Source organism: Microtus oregoni, unplaced genomic scaffold (genome assembly GCF_018167655.1).
Source record: "Microtus oregoni isolate MIOR12 unplaced genomic scaffold, Mior012 000008F_ref0000371, whole genome shotgun sequence".
In the NCBI taxonomy this organism is placed as follows: Eukaryota; Metazoa; Chordata; class Mammalia; order Rodentia; family Cricetidae; genus Microtus; species Microtus oregoni.
In genome coordinates, this window is record NW_024543067.1 from 22128567 (window position 1) to 22147463 (window position 18897).

Sequence of the window (18897 nt, forward strand, 5' to 3'; positions counted from 1 at the left end):
TTAAAATCCATACCATAACACCCAGTGTCAATGAAAGAAGCCACCCTTTTCTCTTCTTGGGGGATTTAGTGGTTTTCTCTTTCATTTTAGTCTTCTGAGATTTATGGTACAGATTGAACGGATTAAGCAACAAAAATCTATTTTCTTGTAGTGCAGGTGGCAGGAAGGCTATGAGCAAGATGCCATCAGGGTTGGTTTCTGGTGAGGACTATTCTCTGTCTTGGAGAGGTCACCTTCTTTCTGTGGATCACGTGGTTCTTCTCTTCGTGTGCAGAGAGAATGCACTCTGCTATTTCCCCTCTTCTTATAAGATTGCCAATCGTGACACACTTGGGGCACTCCACATAGGACTTCACTTAAGCTCCCTAATGGACCCATTTCTGAATAAGTCACATTATGGATAAGGGCTTCATCACATGAATTTTGTGGGCACAAATTTCAGGCCATAACATATTCTAGTAGAACAAGTTTTACAATTCATTTTTAGGTTAGCATGCAAAGCTTAGGGTTTCATCATAGCATCTTTATTCACATGTCATTAAAGCTACTTTAAAATGAAAACATTAAGGTGCTTTTAATAAGTGTATAAGTAAAAACAAGCATAGGAGTATATAAAATAGAAAAGAATAAAATTGACTAAAGAAATAACAAAATAAATATAGAATGTTGTGTTTTGTGATCCAAAGAAATTATAGTAATGGATCTGTCTAACAAATGTGTAAGAAAGGCATATTAAAAAGGCATATCAGAACATCGCAAAGACAACATTTTTCAGAAACACTTGTGAATACATTCCTTTTGACCCTTTAAGGCCAGAAAAATAAAAGATAAAAATTTAGTCCTTGTCTGCTGCCCCTAATAGGCTACCCATTTTCTAGTAGGTAGCTCTACACCCATGCACATACAGGCAATCCTAAATGGACTCAGTGGGTATGATTGTTTGATTATTTTATTTTATTTCATATGTGTGAATGTTTTGCCTATGTACATCTGTGTGTGCAGTTTGTATATCTGGTGTCTTTGGAGGACATTGGAACCCCAGGAACTGAAGTTAGAGATCATTGTGGGCAACCATATGGGTCCTGGGAGTAAAATCTGAGTCCTCTGCAAGAGCAACAAGTGCTCCAAGCCACTGCGCCATTTCTCCAGGCCCTCAGTGGGTTTCTAAAAAGAGGACATGAAGGGAAAAATTAGTTGGGGAATATTGGAAAGTCAAAGAGAGGGAGTAGGAGGGGATATTATCAAAATACATTATATTTGTGAATAAAATTTTCCACAGTAATAAATAAATAAAAGTATTTTGAAGTAATTTTTAAAATTAAAAGTCACCATACTTGTTTCTTGCTGCTGTCTGAAATTTAACCAATATTGAAATGAAATATGTCAGTATTAACAATCTGTGTAACAATGTTTTTATTATTTTATTACTTTGAAAGAATTATCTAACTTTTAATAGGGTTAGTCACATTTATGGGTCATTAATTAGTGGCTCACAAACAAAAATCACATCATGGCCATAAGGCCCAGCATTTACGAAGTAATAGAAGCAATTCTCTAAATAGTAGATCCTTCCTGGGGAGACAGGAGACAAGCCTAGAAGACATTAAAGTATCATAGTGTGTTACAGCTAGATCAAAAACCATTGAGTCTAGGAAAGTATATGCCATAATATATGCGTGCCCATTACCATATGTATAAACTAATGTGTACAAGCAATGCCATATGCATATATGAAACCTTATAAACAGTCGGAATCCTCAGCACTTAGGGATGCATGTAAGAAGAGACTGACTGTTAAATTTGTACTCTCAAAATTTCTTTAAAATTTGGAGGCTTTATGGTAAACAGCAAGATATTTTAGTAAAAATCGGAATCTTATGTCATTTCTAATTACTTTAATTTGGAATTATAACAAACCAGGTGGGTTTTTTTTAAACCAAATATAGCTTTTGAGGACAGCTATCTAAATTTATCTTTATTTCACAAATAAGGCAAATTAAAAAAAAAAACCTGCTCCTCTCTCTCCCCAAAAGATTCCAAGTTAGAATATGTTTCTGTTTGCATAATTCCTATATGCAACTCAACAAGATAGAAATAGCATCTTTCAAAGGAATTTAACCACCTAGGATATTTAAAAAATTACAGACGGCACTGATAAGTGAATTACTTCTTGAGAGGATTTGATCAAAGGAAAGTTTGAAAAAGTCAAAGTTTATTCAAGATTTCATTAGAGAAAAAAGTACTACTGTTAAACAAGCTTCAAATATAATGAATCAAATCCAAAATATTATTTAAAGAACAAATGCATGTTCTGTGCAATTTTTTAAAAACAAAATGATTTAAAATGGGGGAGAAAATGACAAAATTTGGTGACCTTACAATTTTTCCTTACCAATTATTTTAAATATCACCAATAAAAACTTCCTTGCTACAAATTAAAGTCCTCCTGTCCCTGCTTTGTGTACAGTCTAAGACATCAGTGACCTTCATTTTCAAACTTGGTGGCATTGCTTTCTCTTAGACCTAGCTTTCTACTTGCTGCTTCTAAATTCCTTCTTTTTATGCTACTGTTTAAATGTCAAAAAGTTCCAGGGTGATGAATCCCAATCTTTTCTTGTTCCATGTAGGCTCTTACTGGTAATCTCACCCACAGAATAATTTCCACGATGTCTTCTCGGTCTGTGGTTCTTCCATCAACATCCCTAGCTCAGCCCTCTCTGCTGATATCCAGACTCAAATTCCCAGCTGCCTTGCATATGGAATATATTTAAAGAGGTCTTCATTCTTAATCCATACCTCCAGCTTAACACACACTGAATAGAGTTCTCTTACAACTCCATCCTAGATGTCCACGTGGAGTCACAATCATACCTGTGGTTAACTCAATTAGTTTCCAGGCCTGCCATGACAAATGAGCACAGATCGAGAGGCTCTAAATAACAGAACTTGACTCTCACAGCTATGGATCCAGAAGTTGCAAACTGCAGGTGCTAAAATGGTGTATCCTTTTGGAAGCCTGAAGATGAACAGGTTGTAGGCTGCTCTGTGTGTGTGTGTGTGTGTGTGTGTGTGTGTGTGTGTTTGCTCTCTCTGCTTGTGGCGTCTACTGGCAATCCATGTCATTTCTTAGCCTGAAGATGAATCTCTACAACTTCTGCCGCATCACCACATGTACACATGGACGCTCTTCAAATCATACTTCCTCTTGATCACAAAAAATAATTTCTTTTTTTAAAACATATTTCCTAAAAGAGCTAATAATTTCCTCTCTCAGAATTCTGCTGTGGTTTCCCACACGTCTACGGACCTTTCAGTTATCTATAATTTTGGAGCCTAGGTTTAAATCTTTATTTCACTCTAAAGACCACAAAAAAAGTAATAGTTCTTTGCTCATGTTATTTTCTTTGTCTACCATTTGTAATAAAGCACAATTTTCCTCTAAAGGTACATTTTAAATATCTCCTTTAAGAACTTATCTGAGGAACTGGAGAAATAGCTCAGAGGTAAAGAGCACTGGATGCTCTTTCAGAGGTCCTGATTTCAATTCTCAGCAATCACATGGTGTTTCAAACTATCTGTAATGACATCTGATGCTGTCTTCCGATGGGCAGGCATGCATGCAGACAGAACACTGTATAGACAGTAAATATTTTTTTTTAAAAAAGAACTTACCTGAGGACAGCATCTACCCATCTCATCCCCCCATAAAAATTGATTATCATATGCCACATCAAAATGTGGCATGCAGGGGGCTGGTGAGATGGCTCAGTGGCTAAGAGCACTGACTGCTCTTCCGGAGGACCTGGGTTCAATTCCCAGCAACCACATGGCAGCTCGCAGCTGTCTGTAACCCCTGTTCCAGAGAATCTGACGTCGTTATATCAATGTGCATGAAATAAGGTTAAATAAAGTTTAAAAAAAAATGTGGCATGCATAGATAATATATACACATATGTGTATGTGTGTATACCATGAAATATTGTTCTACCATTTAAAATGAAATATATTCACTTGTGTCAACATAGGTGAACAGAAAAACATAATGTTAAATAAAATAAGTGAAATACGTAAGGATAAATGCCACATGTTTTCATTTGTGTAAATACCCAAAGAATTCATCTTATAAGAAGTAGATAGGAGGCCTGGAGAGATGGTTATGCTCTTCCTGAAGTCCTGAGTTCAATTCCCAGCAGCCACATGGTGGCTCATAACCATCTGTAATGAGATCTGGTGCCCTCTTCTGGCCTGCAAGCATTTATGCAGGCAGACTACTGGATACATAATAAGTATTTTTTTTTTTATTGAGAAAAGGAAAAAAAAATGTTTCCCCCTCCTCCCAGCCTCCCATTTCCCTCCCCCTCCTCCCACCCTTCTCCCCCTCCCCCCACTCCTCTCCCCCTCCCTCTCCAGTCCAAAGAGCAGTCAGGGTTCCCTGCCCTGTGGAAAGTCCAAGGTCCTTCCCCCTCCGTCCATGTCTAGGAAGGTGAACATCCAAACTGTCTAGGCTCCCACAAAGCCAGAACATGAAGTAGGATCAAAACCCCGTGCCATTGTCCTTGGCTTCTCATCATCCCTCATTGTTCGCCATGTACAGAGAGTCCGGTTTTATCCCATGCTTTTTCAAATAAATAAGTATTTTTTAAAAAAAAAGAGAAGTTAATATAATAGTAATCATTGGGTAAGGAACACACAGATAGAAAAAAATTGGACAGCAGCTCCTCAGACACAGTTATAGAGGAGAAAAAAGTCCTAATTAAAGTGTTTAAAGAAATTAAAAGGAAAACTTATCATTTTAATCATTACAAATTACATATACACATCGAATCACCAGTGTACCTCATATATGTATGATTTTATGTTAAAAATTAAAATAAATGAAACAAAAATAAAATCTGAAAGATCCAACCTTAAACGAGAAGTCTTCATTAAGATCTTACTTTATTTATATGTAGATGTCTGTGCATCTGTGTATTTATGCATGCTGAGAGGCTAGAATACAGTGTTGAAGTCCCTGAAGTTGGGGTTACAGATGGCTGTGAGCAACCCAAATCTGGCCCCTCTGGTAGAACAGCTTGCACTCTTAATAGCTGAGCCATGTCCCCAGGTCATCTTAAATCTGATACATCAGTACCCACATGTAAATGACAAGCTTTTCTTTCCTATCTCATCTTCTACAGTTAGCTATTTCCTACATTTCAGTGATGTGGGATTCCATTCTGTATGCTGTGAATACTATTAGTTAATAAAGAAACTGTCTTGGGTCTGTGCAGGGAATAGAAGTAGGCAAGGAAAACTAAACTGAGTGGTGGGAGAAAGAAAGGCAGAGTCAGGGAGAAGCCATGTAGCCCCACTGGACACAGACACTGGAACTTTACCCAGTAAGCCACAGCCACATGGCAATACACAGATTAATAGAGATGGCTTAGTTTAGGATATGAGTTAGCCAGAAATACGCTTAAGCTATTGGCCAAACAGTATTGCAAATAATATGGTTTCTGTGTGATTATTTGGGGTCTGAGCTTCCAGGCGGCCTCATTGCCACATTTCAGTACTGAGGACCTGAATCCCATGCACCCAGGTCTTGCTAAGATCCACTTCCTGGAAGGCAAAAGTCTCTGCAAACCCTGAGTTCTGTCATTTGTTCAACTTTAAGTTATAAGGACACTTCTGATTGAATTGAAGAAATAAGGAATTATAATTTGACCTTTTTTTCATCAACTTCTTAAAGTGATTTTTCTTTGCATCTTTATTTTTAAAAAGTCGAGACGATTCACCTGGTACAGGTGATATGGCCAAGCCTGATGACCTAAGTGGCATCACAGAGACCCACACGATGTAAGATAGTGAACCAACTCCCACTAGTTATCCAAGAACACTTCCCTTCTGTGTTTATATATCAAAATGTGTTAAAACATTTTCCATATACCAAAGCCGCCGTTACATACTCACGAGGATGGATGTTCAGTGTATAATAAGACATACAGACGGGAGCTCTCAACACTGTCATTGCTCCTCCTTTACCCCCAAGCATCTTCGTGAAACATGTGTCTCCTCATCTCCATTTGCCTTTTTTATTAAGTCACGAAATAACCTAAAGAAAAGCAAGTCTATAGTTCTTATCTGTACCTAGGCAGAGAATAAGGGCATTACATCCTCTGGAAAAGAAGCAGAGGAAAAAGAAAAGAAAATGGGCTGACACATTGATGTTGCAGTCAACACTCCCAAAAATATGTAACAGTGGAAATATATTTGACATGTGTGAAACACTAGCATACTTTCTAACTCTATTTCCATGGTTGCCCATAAGGTACATTCACACAATATAAACTGGTGTGATTATGTGGCAATTCCACAGTCAGCTGGGGCTTATAGATACTTCAGGAAAGGAAAAATATTCTCCTCAGATCTCAGGTCTTGCATGAATTAGACATTTTGACAGTTTTAGTACCTGACTTTATAATTAATGATCCAACAGCACTCAACTATGCTTTTTATAGAATTTTGAACCATTGGAGCAAATCAAATAAGGTCAAACAACAAGTAAGAAGTAGCAGGTTTATTGAATAAGTAATCATTAAAAATCTATCTTGTCCTAAGTCTCCCAGACCTTAAAAAAGATGCTGCCCTTGACCTTGAGATTGAACAGTCTGGGATGATTCTATCCACATAAGTTTGCTCCAGTATCCCTTGGACTGATGACCAGCAAGTTATTGCCTTCAGAACTATATTTTTAATGCCTCCTGGGTAACACACGCATGACCTTATTACTCAAGGTCCAGTGGACACTTTTAACTAAATAAACATAGCAACATAAGACCTCATTTATTTTCCATGCACTCACTACAGACAAATACCTATATTATGATTTAAGTCTTAATGGCCCTGTGGTGGATTAATGAAAATGGTCTCCATAGGTTCATAGGGAGTGATGCTATTAGAAAATGTGGCCTTGTAAGAGTGGGTATGGCCTTCTTGGATGATGTATTGAGTGTGGACTTTGGGGTTTCAAATATTTAAGCCAGGCCCAATGTCTCTCTATTCCTGCTATCTGCCAACCTAGATGTAGAAATCTTGACTTCTCTAGCACCATATCTTCCTGCATGCCACCTTGTTTCCCACCATGACAGTAATGGACTAAACCTCTGAAACTGTAAGCCAGCCCCATTTAAATATTTTCCTTTATAAAAGTTGCCATGTTTTGAAGCTAGAAAACATTATTTTGATTGAGGTAACCCAGACACAGAAAGACAATTATCACATGTACTCACTCATAGGTGGTATTTAAACATAAAGCAAAGAAAACCAGCCTACAAACCACAATCCCAGAGAACTTAGCCAACAATGGGGACACTAAGAGAGACTTACATAGATCTAATCTACATGGGAAGTAGAAAGTAGAAAAAGACAAGATGTCCTGAGTAAATTGGGAGCATGGGTTCCTTGGGGGAGGGTTTAAGTGGAGAGGGGAGAGGCAGGTAGGGGAGCAGAGAAAAATGTAGAGCTCAATAAAAATCAATTTTAAAAAAATCAAAAAAAAGTTGCCATGATCATGTGTCTTTTTACATCAATAGAAACCGTAGCAGAGATACATACCACTGTATAGGTTCTTGTGTGAAAACCTTGTTTCCAGCTGGTGGCACCGGTTTTAGGAAGTTGTGAAACATTTAGGATATTGAACCTAACTGGTAGAATTAGGTCATTAGGCATGGGTCTTGAAATTTATACTTACCCTTTGTTACAGTGGATATTTGCTTTCCCTTGGTTCGAGCCATTTGAAAAAGTAGCCACAAGTTTTGACCTCTGAAAGAAGCATGAATGATAATTTTAAGAAACGACAAGCTGGGTATAGTGGCACTTGCCTTTAATCCTAGGACTCAGGAGGCAGAGGCTGGCATATCTCTGTTAGTTAAGGCTAGCTTGAACTAATGAATTCCAGGGCATCCAGGCGTACATAGAAAGATCCTGTCTTCTCAAAAACACCAAGAAAGAAAAAGGAGGAGGAGGAAGATGAGGAGGAGAGGAAGGAGGGAAGGAGGAAGGAAGAAAGAAAGGAAGGAATAGAAAAGCAATAGCCTGGAGATCTAGAAGTCTTTATAGATACACACATTGAGAGAGAAGGTAGGGATAAAAGTTCCTGAGTACAGGTGAACCAGTACCTAGAATGTGAGCTTGGGAAATATGGCCCCACCCCTTGTCATCTACCACATGGTGGCATGGGAGGTGGGGAGAGATGCCCCCCTCGATACCTGTGGTAGGTGTGAGAGCTTGCCTGGAGATCATAAGTGTAGGAGAGCTGTCCCTGACTTTCATCAGCTGCAGAACTCTGAAGAGTGGTCCCAACACCTTGCCTGGGCAACATAGTAGAACTGGCCCTGCTGGTGTAGGTGTGGGAGAACTTACACTGATGGTATAAAAGTATAGGAACCAGTCCCTCCCTTGCTCACTGCTGCAAGGGTTGAACTAGCCAGAGCAATGCCACAGAGCTTACCTTGGTCATGAGGATGAAGAAGACCTGAAGAGCTGACCAACCCTGAAACTACCCAGGCCCAACATTCACCTCATCTATGATCTGTTGGAGCAAGTGAACGGGCCAGTCTGGCTACCTATGGCTGCAGGATGTCCATGACACAGGGCAACAGTAGGATATCCAAGAGGAGTCCCAGTGAGGGCCTAGCATCATAGTGTAGCAGAAACTAGAAGCCTCAAGCCAGATCAGTGACTCTTTGCAATGAACACTTGGGGGTAAATATGGGTGGATAAAAGAGTTAACTGTGTGACTTATTGTGTCACACTACAGCTTCCATGATAAGATTCTCTTTATTATCTCTCCTTTCTTTTTTTCTCTTAAATTTTATTTTATTTTGGAATGGGGGAGTTGTAAGGAAAGAGGGCAGATACAAAGTGACAAAGAGATAAATGGGATCGAGATGCATGATGTGAAAGACACAAAGAATTTTAAAATATATTCTAACATGTATATGGAAATGCAAAAAACTAGAATTTTGAAAACACTAAAAAAAAAGCCTCAGATCCTTGAAGTTATAGGACTAAAGTCCTGTTTTCTTACTATCAGCTATTCAAAAGTCACTGTCAATGGAGATCTAAAATTCTTATCAGTGACCCCCTTCTTCAAAAACTCCCATGTGGTGGGGAATTTCTATCCAGTAACCTCCCCTTCACACTTTGAATCTCTGACTGCCTGTTCTGTTGCCAGTCAAAGAAACTCATCTTTCAAAGGGTTCACATGATTCTATCAGCCTGCTGTACCACCTCCTCATCTTGAAGTAAATCACGCCATGTACCAAGTGCTAACTCTAGGAGCAAAGCCCACATGTTCATCATCTCTGGGGTTATGAAATGATGGTGTCATCTTAGGTCCTGCCTTCCTTACCAGCTTTTTTCTTCTGGAGACAGATTTTAATGATAGAACCATGGTCCTCAGGTCCCATGTTGTCAAGAATGACCATTTGCTGTTTGTAGAACTATCATTTTCTAATAGCATATGTGCTGCTAAAACAAGTGCCTAGCATCCAATTTTTCAATGGCAATCTATCTTCCATCAGAATTGTTCCCCTTTTATGTCAGTGTTTTCATTTTATTATTCAATGGCAAAAATGAGAAATTAATAATCTTGAATACATAAGGGAAAAACTGTATGAATCTCCTCAGGGACTTATTTCAATTTGTTTTTCATTTAGCTTTAAGAACAAACTGTTTGAAGGCTCAACTATAAATGGATATGCTGATGCCCAGCTACACAACCTGGTGAAAAGGATGCGTGAAAGGACTGCTTTCTACAAGAGAAAACTGACAGAGGATGAGAATTCATCCTCACCTGAAGCTAGCCCTCAGACTGGTAAGCATTATTCCTTCAAAGTACCAGTGAGAAGGAAGTTGTGTGAGAACATATATTTGGACAATTATTCAGCTTAGATCCCAGAAAAGCAATTCCTGAGACAAATATATATATTTGTTTATTTTGAGAGTTATTCAGAGATCTGAGAGTAGCAAAAGGAGACTAAGAAGGAAATTAATGTGATGGTGCATTAGTGTATCCCTCAGGGTTGGATATAGCAGAAAAATAAGAGTTACTCCAAGAAAAGAAGAAAAAGGAGTTAGGGATTAGCCAGCAGCTAAGTTCTTGCTTTGCAAGAATGAGAACTGGAGTTCAGTCAGTAGAACCCACATTACACACACACACACACACACACACACACACACAGTGTTGAACTCTTCGTTTGAGTACCAAAGAGACGGAGACAAGTAGGTCCCTGGTGTTAATTAACCAGCAAGCCTTACCTGCTGGGTGAGTTTTACGCCAGTGAAAGATGCTATCTCAAAAAGAAATGCAAAATGTGCTTGAAAACTGGCACCTAACTTTGTCATCTGGCCTCCACATTCATACGTGTCATGCACATTCATATATACATGTGCAACCACATACAAGCGAATACTCACACACTTTGCACAAAAGTGGGTGGAGATGTACACATAGCTCAGTAGTAGAACACAAGCCTAGCTTGTGCAAGGACACAAGCTCAATCCCCAACACCAAAAATAAAGGCAATAAAAAAAAGCACAAGGAATAAAAGGAAAATAGATAAAGTGACGATCATGAAAAGATAGCACCAGGCTAGCAAAGTCTTGCCTGTAATTCACAAAGCCCTTTGTGCACTGAGGGTTTGATCACTACCACTGTGTAAACCAGGTGTATAATTACAGTACTTGGGAGGGGAGACAGGGGCAAGAAAATCAGTAGCTATCCTCAACTACATAGCCAGTCTGAAGGCAGCCTAAAACATAAGAGATTCTGTCTCAAAATAAAACAGAAGAACAAAAGGTAATAGGAGATGACTTAGTGAGTAAAAATCGACTTACTGCACAACCCAACAACCAGAATTCAGACTCCCAGAACCTGTGTGAAAAGCTGGAGGTAGTAGCAGGCATCTGTAATCCCAGCCGTCATACAGCAACGTGGGAAACATAGACAGAAAAATCATCCAGAAGTTCGCAGGCCAGCTAGCCTAGAAGGCTAAGCAGCAGAAACAAGAGAGACACTGCCTCAAAACAAAGTAGAAAGTGAGAGCTGACTCTTGAAACTTGGCCTGACTTCTATACACACCTTCTTACAGGTGCACACCAGTGCTCACACACATCAGACACAGATGACACACAACAAAGACAGAAGGAGGAGGGACAAATGACAAGGTCTGATTGCTCCTGGAGCATGTTCTTGACTCCCTTGAACTTGTCATAACTACTCAAGAAAATTTTGAGGGAGAAAAGCATAGGGCATTCACATAGGGTGATCTCTAGGCCCAGAAAATGTGCAGAAGCCACCAGCAATGACTGCTACGAGTACTAGTGTTAGTATTAACCAATACCCATATTATACAAAATACATATTACATAATACAGAAATAATTAATGGAGAAAAGGGAGATAAAAATAGATACATGAGGGAGGGAGAATTATCAACATTCTTAGTAATTACTGAAATGTGGGTATGAGAAAAGAATAACAACAACATAGTACAAAATAATATATATTATGATTGATATTTGCCCAATATTTAAAGAGAGAAAGAAGAAAAATAAGTGTTAAGAACAGATAAACATCTTCAAATCTAATTATAATGAAATGGTGTAGACTTGAGGGAAACTCTTTTCAAAGCATACTATGCATTATACAGTAGTTAATGTTTGAAGAGTAAGATTGAAGTAAATCACAGTTTGATAAATGTATATTGAAAACAATATTTTGAACTTTGTTTACCCATAACTCAAAAGCTATGTATGAAAGATGTGTTGTAACTTCAAAGCAAAGCATGTGGGATGGGAAAGATTTGATCTGTGATGCCTTTAAATTTTAAACTGGTATTTCCAAACTTTTAGCTTAAATTAATTTTATTCTGCATTTTTCATATATTTCACAGTTTTCTTTCATTTTTTTATATATTTAGGGTGTACAATATGATATCTTATAATACACATAAAAATAAAGGCCATTAGTTTAAACAGGAGAGTTTTGCTTTGCTTGCCTACACAGAGATTTTCAAAAATACTAATTTCATCAAAACCAAATGTTTTTCTCATCAAGCTAACCCATGTTAACTTATTAAAATATTTCCTCTTTTTTTCTATAAAGTGAAGTCTACAGAGGTATCACCAACACAAGACCAGAATTCTAAACTAGAAGAACATCACCACGGCATGTTGTCTTGCAAACTCCAGAGGGTACCTGCAAAAGAGTACCTTAAAAGAATGGGACTTCCTAGAAGCATAGATCCATACACAGGTACCAGTAATGGAAACCCCAGGGAGGGCTGGCAGTCACCAGAACCCCTTTGACACAGAAGTACAGAGAGCTTCAGTTTTTGCATACTGTTCTGTATCTTGAAAGCATAATATAAACTATGAGATCTTAAAAGGTTTGTTTTCCTTTCTCTATTGAAGACAAGATTCAAAATACTCCTGCCTGTTTTACAACCTAGGCCAGGGCATTTCCTGACCCAAATAACCTTTGAAAAGAAAGCCCTAAGGAACTTGGAAATATGCATACACACATATATATAAATATATGTTTATATCATAAATATATATCCTGTCTTCTTCCATGGCTTCACTAAGCTAATTACTCTAATCAAGCAGATTCTCTACTACATCCTCCCAGAAGCAAATGAAAGCGAGCCAGCTCTCCATTCTCCCCACTCAGAGCCAGCCCTCTTCTGGCAGGGTGAAGGTCTTTCTCCTACTTGTCATGGGCAAGCCTTAATTATGAGTACCAAAGATGCTTTGCTTCTTAGCAATGATACATCTAAATTTTCCAGGATTCTACTTTCCTGAATCCAAACAGTAAAGTTACCCCCTCAAATAGATTCAGTCTGGTCAAAGTACAAAATAGACACTGTCCTTTTTGGGGGAAAGTGATACTATCATTTTGCTTCTTTTTATGCAGCACAGCGCCTTCTAGGTCAAGAACTGTGCTGAATATATCATAGAAGTTCTTACTACAAATTCTGTATCTCACAATCATCAGTTCTGGGAGATGTCTCAGTCTATAAGGAGCCTACTGTGCAAGCACAAGAGGACAGGCTCCAAAGCCACAGAGAAACCCTGTCTCAAAAAAAAAAAAAAGAACATAAATTTGGATTAGTAGCATCCATGCAAAAGCTGGTCTTGGTAGTGCATGTATAATCCTAATAACTGAGTAGACAGATCGCCAAAGTTTGCTAGCTAGCCAGTCTCGTCAGTAGGTAAACTGAGAGGCTATACCTCAAAAAAAAAAAAAATGTGAGAAATGGCAGAGCGAAGACACCTACAGTCAGCTTCTGTTACCTACATACAAGTGCATACGCACTCCATGCCTTCACATGCACATGTCCACACACAAACACACCACACATATGCATAAAGATAGTGCTTCCGTTTGATTAAACTGAGAAAGAAACTTGTTAGTTGTGTCTGTGATGCTGTTGGGATGACTTATGTTGTGTTTTCCTAGATCGGACCTATCTCCTATGGCTCCTTCTTGTCACCATCGCCTATCACTGGAACTGTTGGCTGCTACCAGCACGCCTCGCCTTCCCATACCAAACACCAGGCAACACGCACTACTGGATTATTACTGACATCATATGTGATATCATCTACCTTGGTGATATATTATTGATCCAGCCAAGACTCCAGTTTGTAAGAGGAGGAGAAATTATTGTAAGTGGAGTTTGAGAGAAGAAATTGACAAATGAGCAATGTCTAATTGGACTACCAAAATTAAATTTACAAGATTGTTTTATTTAATGTTTGTATCTCTGTGGATAAAGCTTTTTTGATGTCTGAATATTCTAATTCATCTTTCTTGTCATCTCTCCCTGGTTCTCTTTCTTCCACTTGATCCATTCTATTGCTAAAGCATTCTACTGGATTTCTATATGACTAAATGAACTTTATATTTTTTAAATTTTTTAAAGGATTTCTCCTTACTAAATTCTTTTCATATCCTATATCGATTTCTCTATTCATTCAACTGTTTCTTTGTATTCTCTTTAAATTAATTAACAAGGGGTTTGTTTGTTTTACCTTTGATTTAACTGTACTTTTGATGATTATCCTTTTAATTTTTGTTTAAAATGTTATCTCATTCCCTTTCATTGGAATCCTCATCTATGGAGTTGTTATTTTTTACAGGATTTACATTGCCTTCTTTATACCTCTAGGCTGTGACATGTGAGTCTGAGGTTATTTTATTGGTTGAGTTTTACTATCTTTTCTTCCAGTTGAAGGGTTCAATGTTCAAGTGATACTAGGTTGTGATAATTTTGAAATATGTTTATCTCCAGTGAACTAAAAATGTAGTCCAATATCTAAATTAGACCAATCTGCTTAAAGCACTAGTATAGTGCCCTTTAAAACAATAAGTGTAAAATATTCACTGCAGCTACCACAATGTTAGATGGTGCCTCATGCAAACATCCTCATGGCTGGCTTTAAAAAAAGTCATCTCTTTATCTTCAATAACTATAAGGAGATAGAGGAAGAAGGGTAGAGTAATATAAGTAGTAAGATAAGGTTAGACTTGGGAGGGAAATATGGCAAGAATAGAGATTAGTATTAGATTAATTGAGGAAAAGCAGAAGGAAAATAGATGCAAGAGGGGAGTTAGAGTACTCTTAGGATCCACGGAGTTTAAATATTAGTAAAATTATAAAAGGTTCAAATTAATAAAGTAAAATGAGGACATGTGAACAGAGCAAGCAGAGATGAAGGAGGAAAACATAATATCTGTAGGAAGGATAGCAGACAATACACAGTAGGATGAGTGCAGTCATGCACTCCCCATTTAATAACTGTACCTTCACTCTACTGACCATATGGGTAGCTTCTGAGTATATATATTTTAAAATTAACATGAAAATTCAAAATTCCCAACCATACTTTATCCATATTTCTGGTGCTCAACAGCATGTAGCTACTATATTGTATTGCACAGATTACCGCCAGTTGCAAATTATGCTGGTAGAAACATGTAAGACACTGACATGCTTCAGGATATCCTTTAGGAGCATGGCCACAGGGGAAAACCATGTGCCTTGCCGTTCGCAAATCATAAGTCCCTTGTTGTCTTACTTTGAAATGAATACCTTCTAATATTTTCTTTGTAGCTCGAATTCTAATTGGCCTTAATAATAAAAACCCCGAGTCAGATATTAGTGGGGTGAAAGCTGAAAGACCAGAGCCACTAGTTCTTACCTCTACAAAATCCTCAGCCTGAATCCTCAGACCAAGGGAGGCAAGATCCTGTCTCCATGAATTCTCAGATTGAATGGCCTGAGGTCCTGTCTCCTTGTGTCTTATATTAAGATTTTATTTACTGGGAGCCCGGTGGTGGAGGCAGGCAGATCTCTGGGAGTTCGAGGCCAGCCTCGAACTAGTTCCGGGCCGAGCACTAAAGCTACAGAGAAACCCTGTCTCTAAAAAACAAAAAAAAAAACAAAAACAAAAACAAAAAGATTGTATTTACTGGGACTTGTATCCTATATTGAACTTTTTTCATTGAAAAAGTTCTAAGGGCAATAATAGCCAATCCAGTAGCCAATACCTGCTCATTATATTCCCATTGCAGACTTTAGAGAGTGAGTTCACTCATACCTCAATCCCAGAGCTCAGTGACAGCTTGAAAACTGATAATGGTGGTATACAAATGAGAAGTAAACAACACTAAAAATAAAGAGAAAAAAAAGAAAAGAAAAGGAAGGAAGGAAAAAATCACTAATTTAAGCCTCCATTAGATGCACAAAAATCAATGTTTGACAAATGCAAAATGGCAAAATCACTAAGGGGAGACTTTTATTTTCGATTTTCTAAGAGATCTTTGCACACAATAGAGAGTTAAAACCCTGAAAAATAATCATTAAAAACAAGTTCAATGGTCTCTATTCAAAATGCATTAGCCAAGCTGCAAATACAGAGCAGGAACTAATTGCTTTGTTTGCTCAAAAGAAGTTTAGTGGTTCTGTTAATTTAGAGTACATAGTCTTAACCTTTGAAAGTTGATTACATTTGGTACAACATCTATGTACACTGAGTTCCCAGCCTGAAAATCTCACTGTGTTCATCTTTATGTGCTGTCTTTAAGGTATTCTACAGAAGTGTTCATTGATTTACTCAACAAACATTTAAATGCCTACATATACTAGGTAGATACACCTACCTACCTTCTGTACATACATTGTATTAACTATAATATATGCTGTACCAGGGCTAGAATATGGTAATATTAGTTCTGCAAGTATTTTTAGGGAAAACAGATCGAGGTGCAAACAGTCACAGTGAAAGAAACCAGGAGATCTGTGTACGTTCATTACTCACAATGTTTTCTGAAAATGGTGCTACATAGAGGTCCAAACACCAACAACAAAAATACCTCATTATAAAAATTCCCTTCTATGTAGGAGAAGTCAAGTTAGTAGTGAATATCATTTTACTTATTCATTATATATATTGTGTGTGCCTCTCACATGGGTACCTTGGTGTATGTGTGAAGGTGAAAGGACAACTTGCAGGAAGGATGGATCTATCCTTCCATCATGTAGATTCTGGAATCAAACTCAGCTTTGGGGACTTAGTGGGTGGGCCCTTCCTACTGAGCAAGCTCACAGGCCAGCACTGGTTGCTGGATAAAACACACAGCTATAGCTTTTGATTGACAAACCCAATAGTAATGAAGGATCTATGAAATGATTAATGCCCGCTAACGATCACATCTGTTAGGTCTTCTGTTATAGGAGACAACTTTGAACACTCAAACCTCACAATTACTGTTTATAGCCAGGTGGTGATTGTGCACACCTTTAATTCTAGCACTCTGGAGGCAGAGGCAGGCAGATCTCTGTGAGTTCAAGGCCAGCCTGGTCTACAGAGCAATTTCCAGGACAAGTTCCAAAAGTTACACAGAGAAACCCTGTCAAGAATAACATATATTCAGAATTACTGAAAAGAATTACTCATTTCATTGTACTCTAGATATTTTGATATTTCTTTTATTTAATTTTGATAAACAAAACATAGGTTAACTATTATACACTATAAATAAACAGACCAGGCTCCAATTTCACTACTAAAATTACTAATGGTATTATTTGAAGAAATTAAATTAACTCTTTTATTGAACAATCTCTTCTACTTGTAAGATGAAAATAGTTCCTATTTTATAAATCTATGATAAAGATTGAATAAGATGATATGTACACATACCCCAAGATATAACTGGTAGATGTAAATTGTCAGAGGACTACAATGAATAAACATCCACACTTTCAGCATGTCCTCCATGTCTCTTTAGCTGTCTTTCTTACCTGATAGTGAGTTCCTGAAAGATGGGAACAGTGCTCTGTCCATTTTTCTATCTAACCTTGGAATTCAAAGATATTCAGGACATTTTTGTAGGAGGAAATGTGTGATAAAGCTGTCTCAAGGATTTTCTTCCTTTAAGTAATTCTTCAATTGCAGCCTCACATAATATTCTTCTTTAAGTGTTTCTCTCTGTTCTGTTTTAAACTGCAGAATTGTTAATCAGAGGAGGTAAATAATGAGTAAACATAATAACATCTGAGTAGAGCACCCTCTAAGACTATCAGCTAGGACGATTGGGAGTAATCAGCATACCCTTCCTCAAGTAAGCCTCCCCTGAAGAAATGCTGTCTGCATAATAAGCAGGCTTAAAAGAGAGAAGGAATTAAATAGGGTGACATTTTAAAAGTAAGTGCCTAATTGTCACTAGTAAACAGACTGATCCTCTTAAGGCTAATGGTGCCAAATTTATTTAGTGCTCAAAAGAACAGGGATTTTAAAATTGCTAAATGCCACTTTCCTTTAATCAAGCATTTTTAGTTGTGTTTACATTTATTAAGACATGGAATCATAATCTGAAAGGGAAGGTGTAAATGTGATTTTAAAAAAAGCTTTCTAGTTGGTGGGGGAATGCAATATTTTAACATGGCTGCTTGGCACTTGAGTTGTGTCTGTCTGTATATCTGTATCAGAGAATCCATGATGGAGCTGTCTCATTTTACTCAATCTTTCTTGAAACAAAATTTATGGTTACCAATGAAACCTGTTTATGCCTAACTACCTGTGGCTCAATAGTCTTTTTTCCCATAGTCATTGCATGAACACAGCTTATATAGATTTTTAATATATTTCTGTAAAAGTTTACCGCATGTATGTGGGTAAAAAGTATAACCATAATAGGGGGAGAGGAGCTAGGTACAGAGTTGCCTGGCAAATTGGGATGAGTAATATGACACATGTGTGATGTCCATGTGTGTCTGTGTGTGTCCATGTGTTTATATGCATGTGTATGTTTGCGTGTCTGCATATGTGCACATATTATGCACATGTATGTGTCTATATGTGTGTATCTGTGTGTGTGTGCGTGCACACACTATGGGACAATAGCCTGTACCCTATCACTTGTATTTTAAATAAATGCTGATTGGCCAGTAGCCAGGCAGCAAGTTGAGGTGGGACAACCAGAATCCTGGGGAGAGGGAAGTTTCTGGGAAGAGGGAAGTTTCTGGGAAGAGGGAAGTTTCTGACTGCCTTGCCGAAAAAGTTACCAAGCCAAGTGGCTAACATAGACAAAAATTATGGGCTAATATAAGTTATAAAAATTAATTAATAAGAGGCCTGAGCTACTGGACCAATCAGTTTAAAATTAATGTAGATCTCTGTGTGATTTCTTTGGGACTTAAGGACTTCATGAACCGAGATAGGGATCAGGTGGGACAGAAAACCCCTGTCAACCGCTGTGAGTGTGTGTGTGTGTGTGTGTGTGTGTGTGTGTGTGTGTGTGTGATGTGTGTGTCTGTGTCTCTCTGAACAAGTGTATGGAGGCCAG

General features: G+C 37.9%; 1 protein-coding gene across 1 annotated transcript in view; it reads left to right on the forward strand.

The window, feature by feature from the left end:
* The window catches only part of Cngb3 (cyclic nucleotide gated channel subunit beta 3), a 149507-nt gene that overhangs the window by 45786 nt on the left and 84824 nt on the right, over positions 1–18897 (forward strand). Inside the window, exons 4-6 of the mRNA XM_041657795.1 lie at positions 9699–9856; positions 12148–12297; positions 13504–13712. Of these exons, the coding sequence (XP_041513729.1) occupies positions 9699–9856; positions 12148–12297; positions 13504–13712 (517 nt within the window). The remainder of the gene's footprint in view (positions 1–9698; positions 9857–12147; positions 12298–13503; positions 13713–18897) is intronic.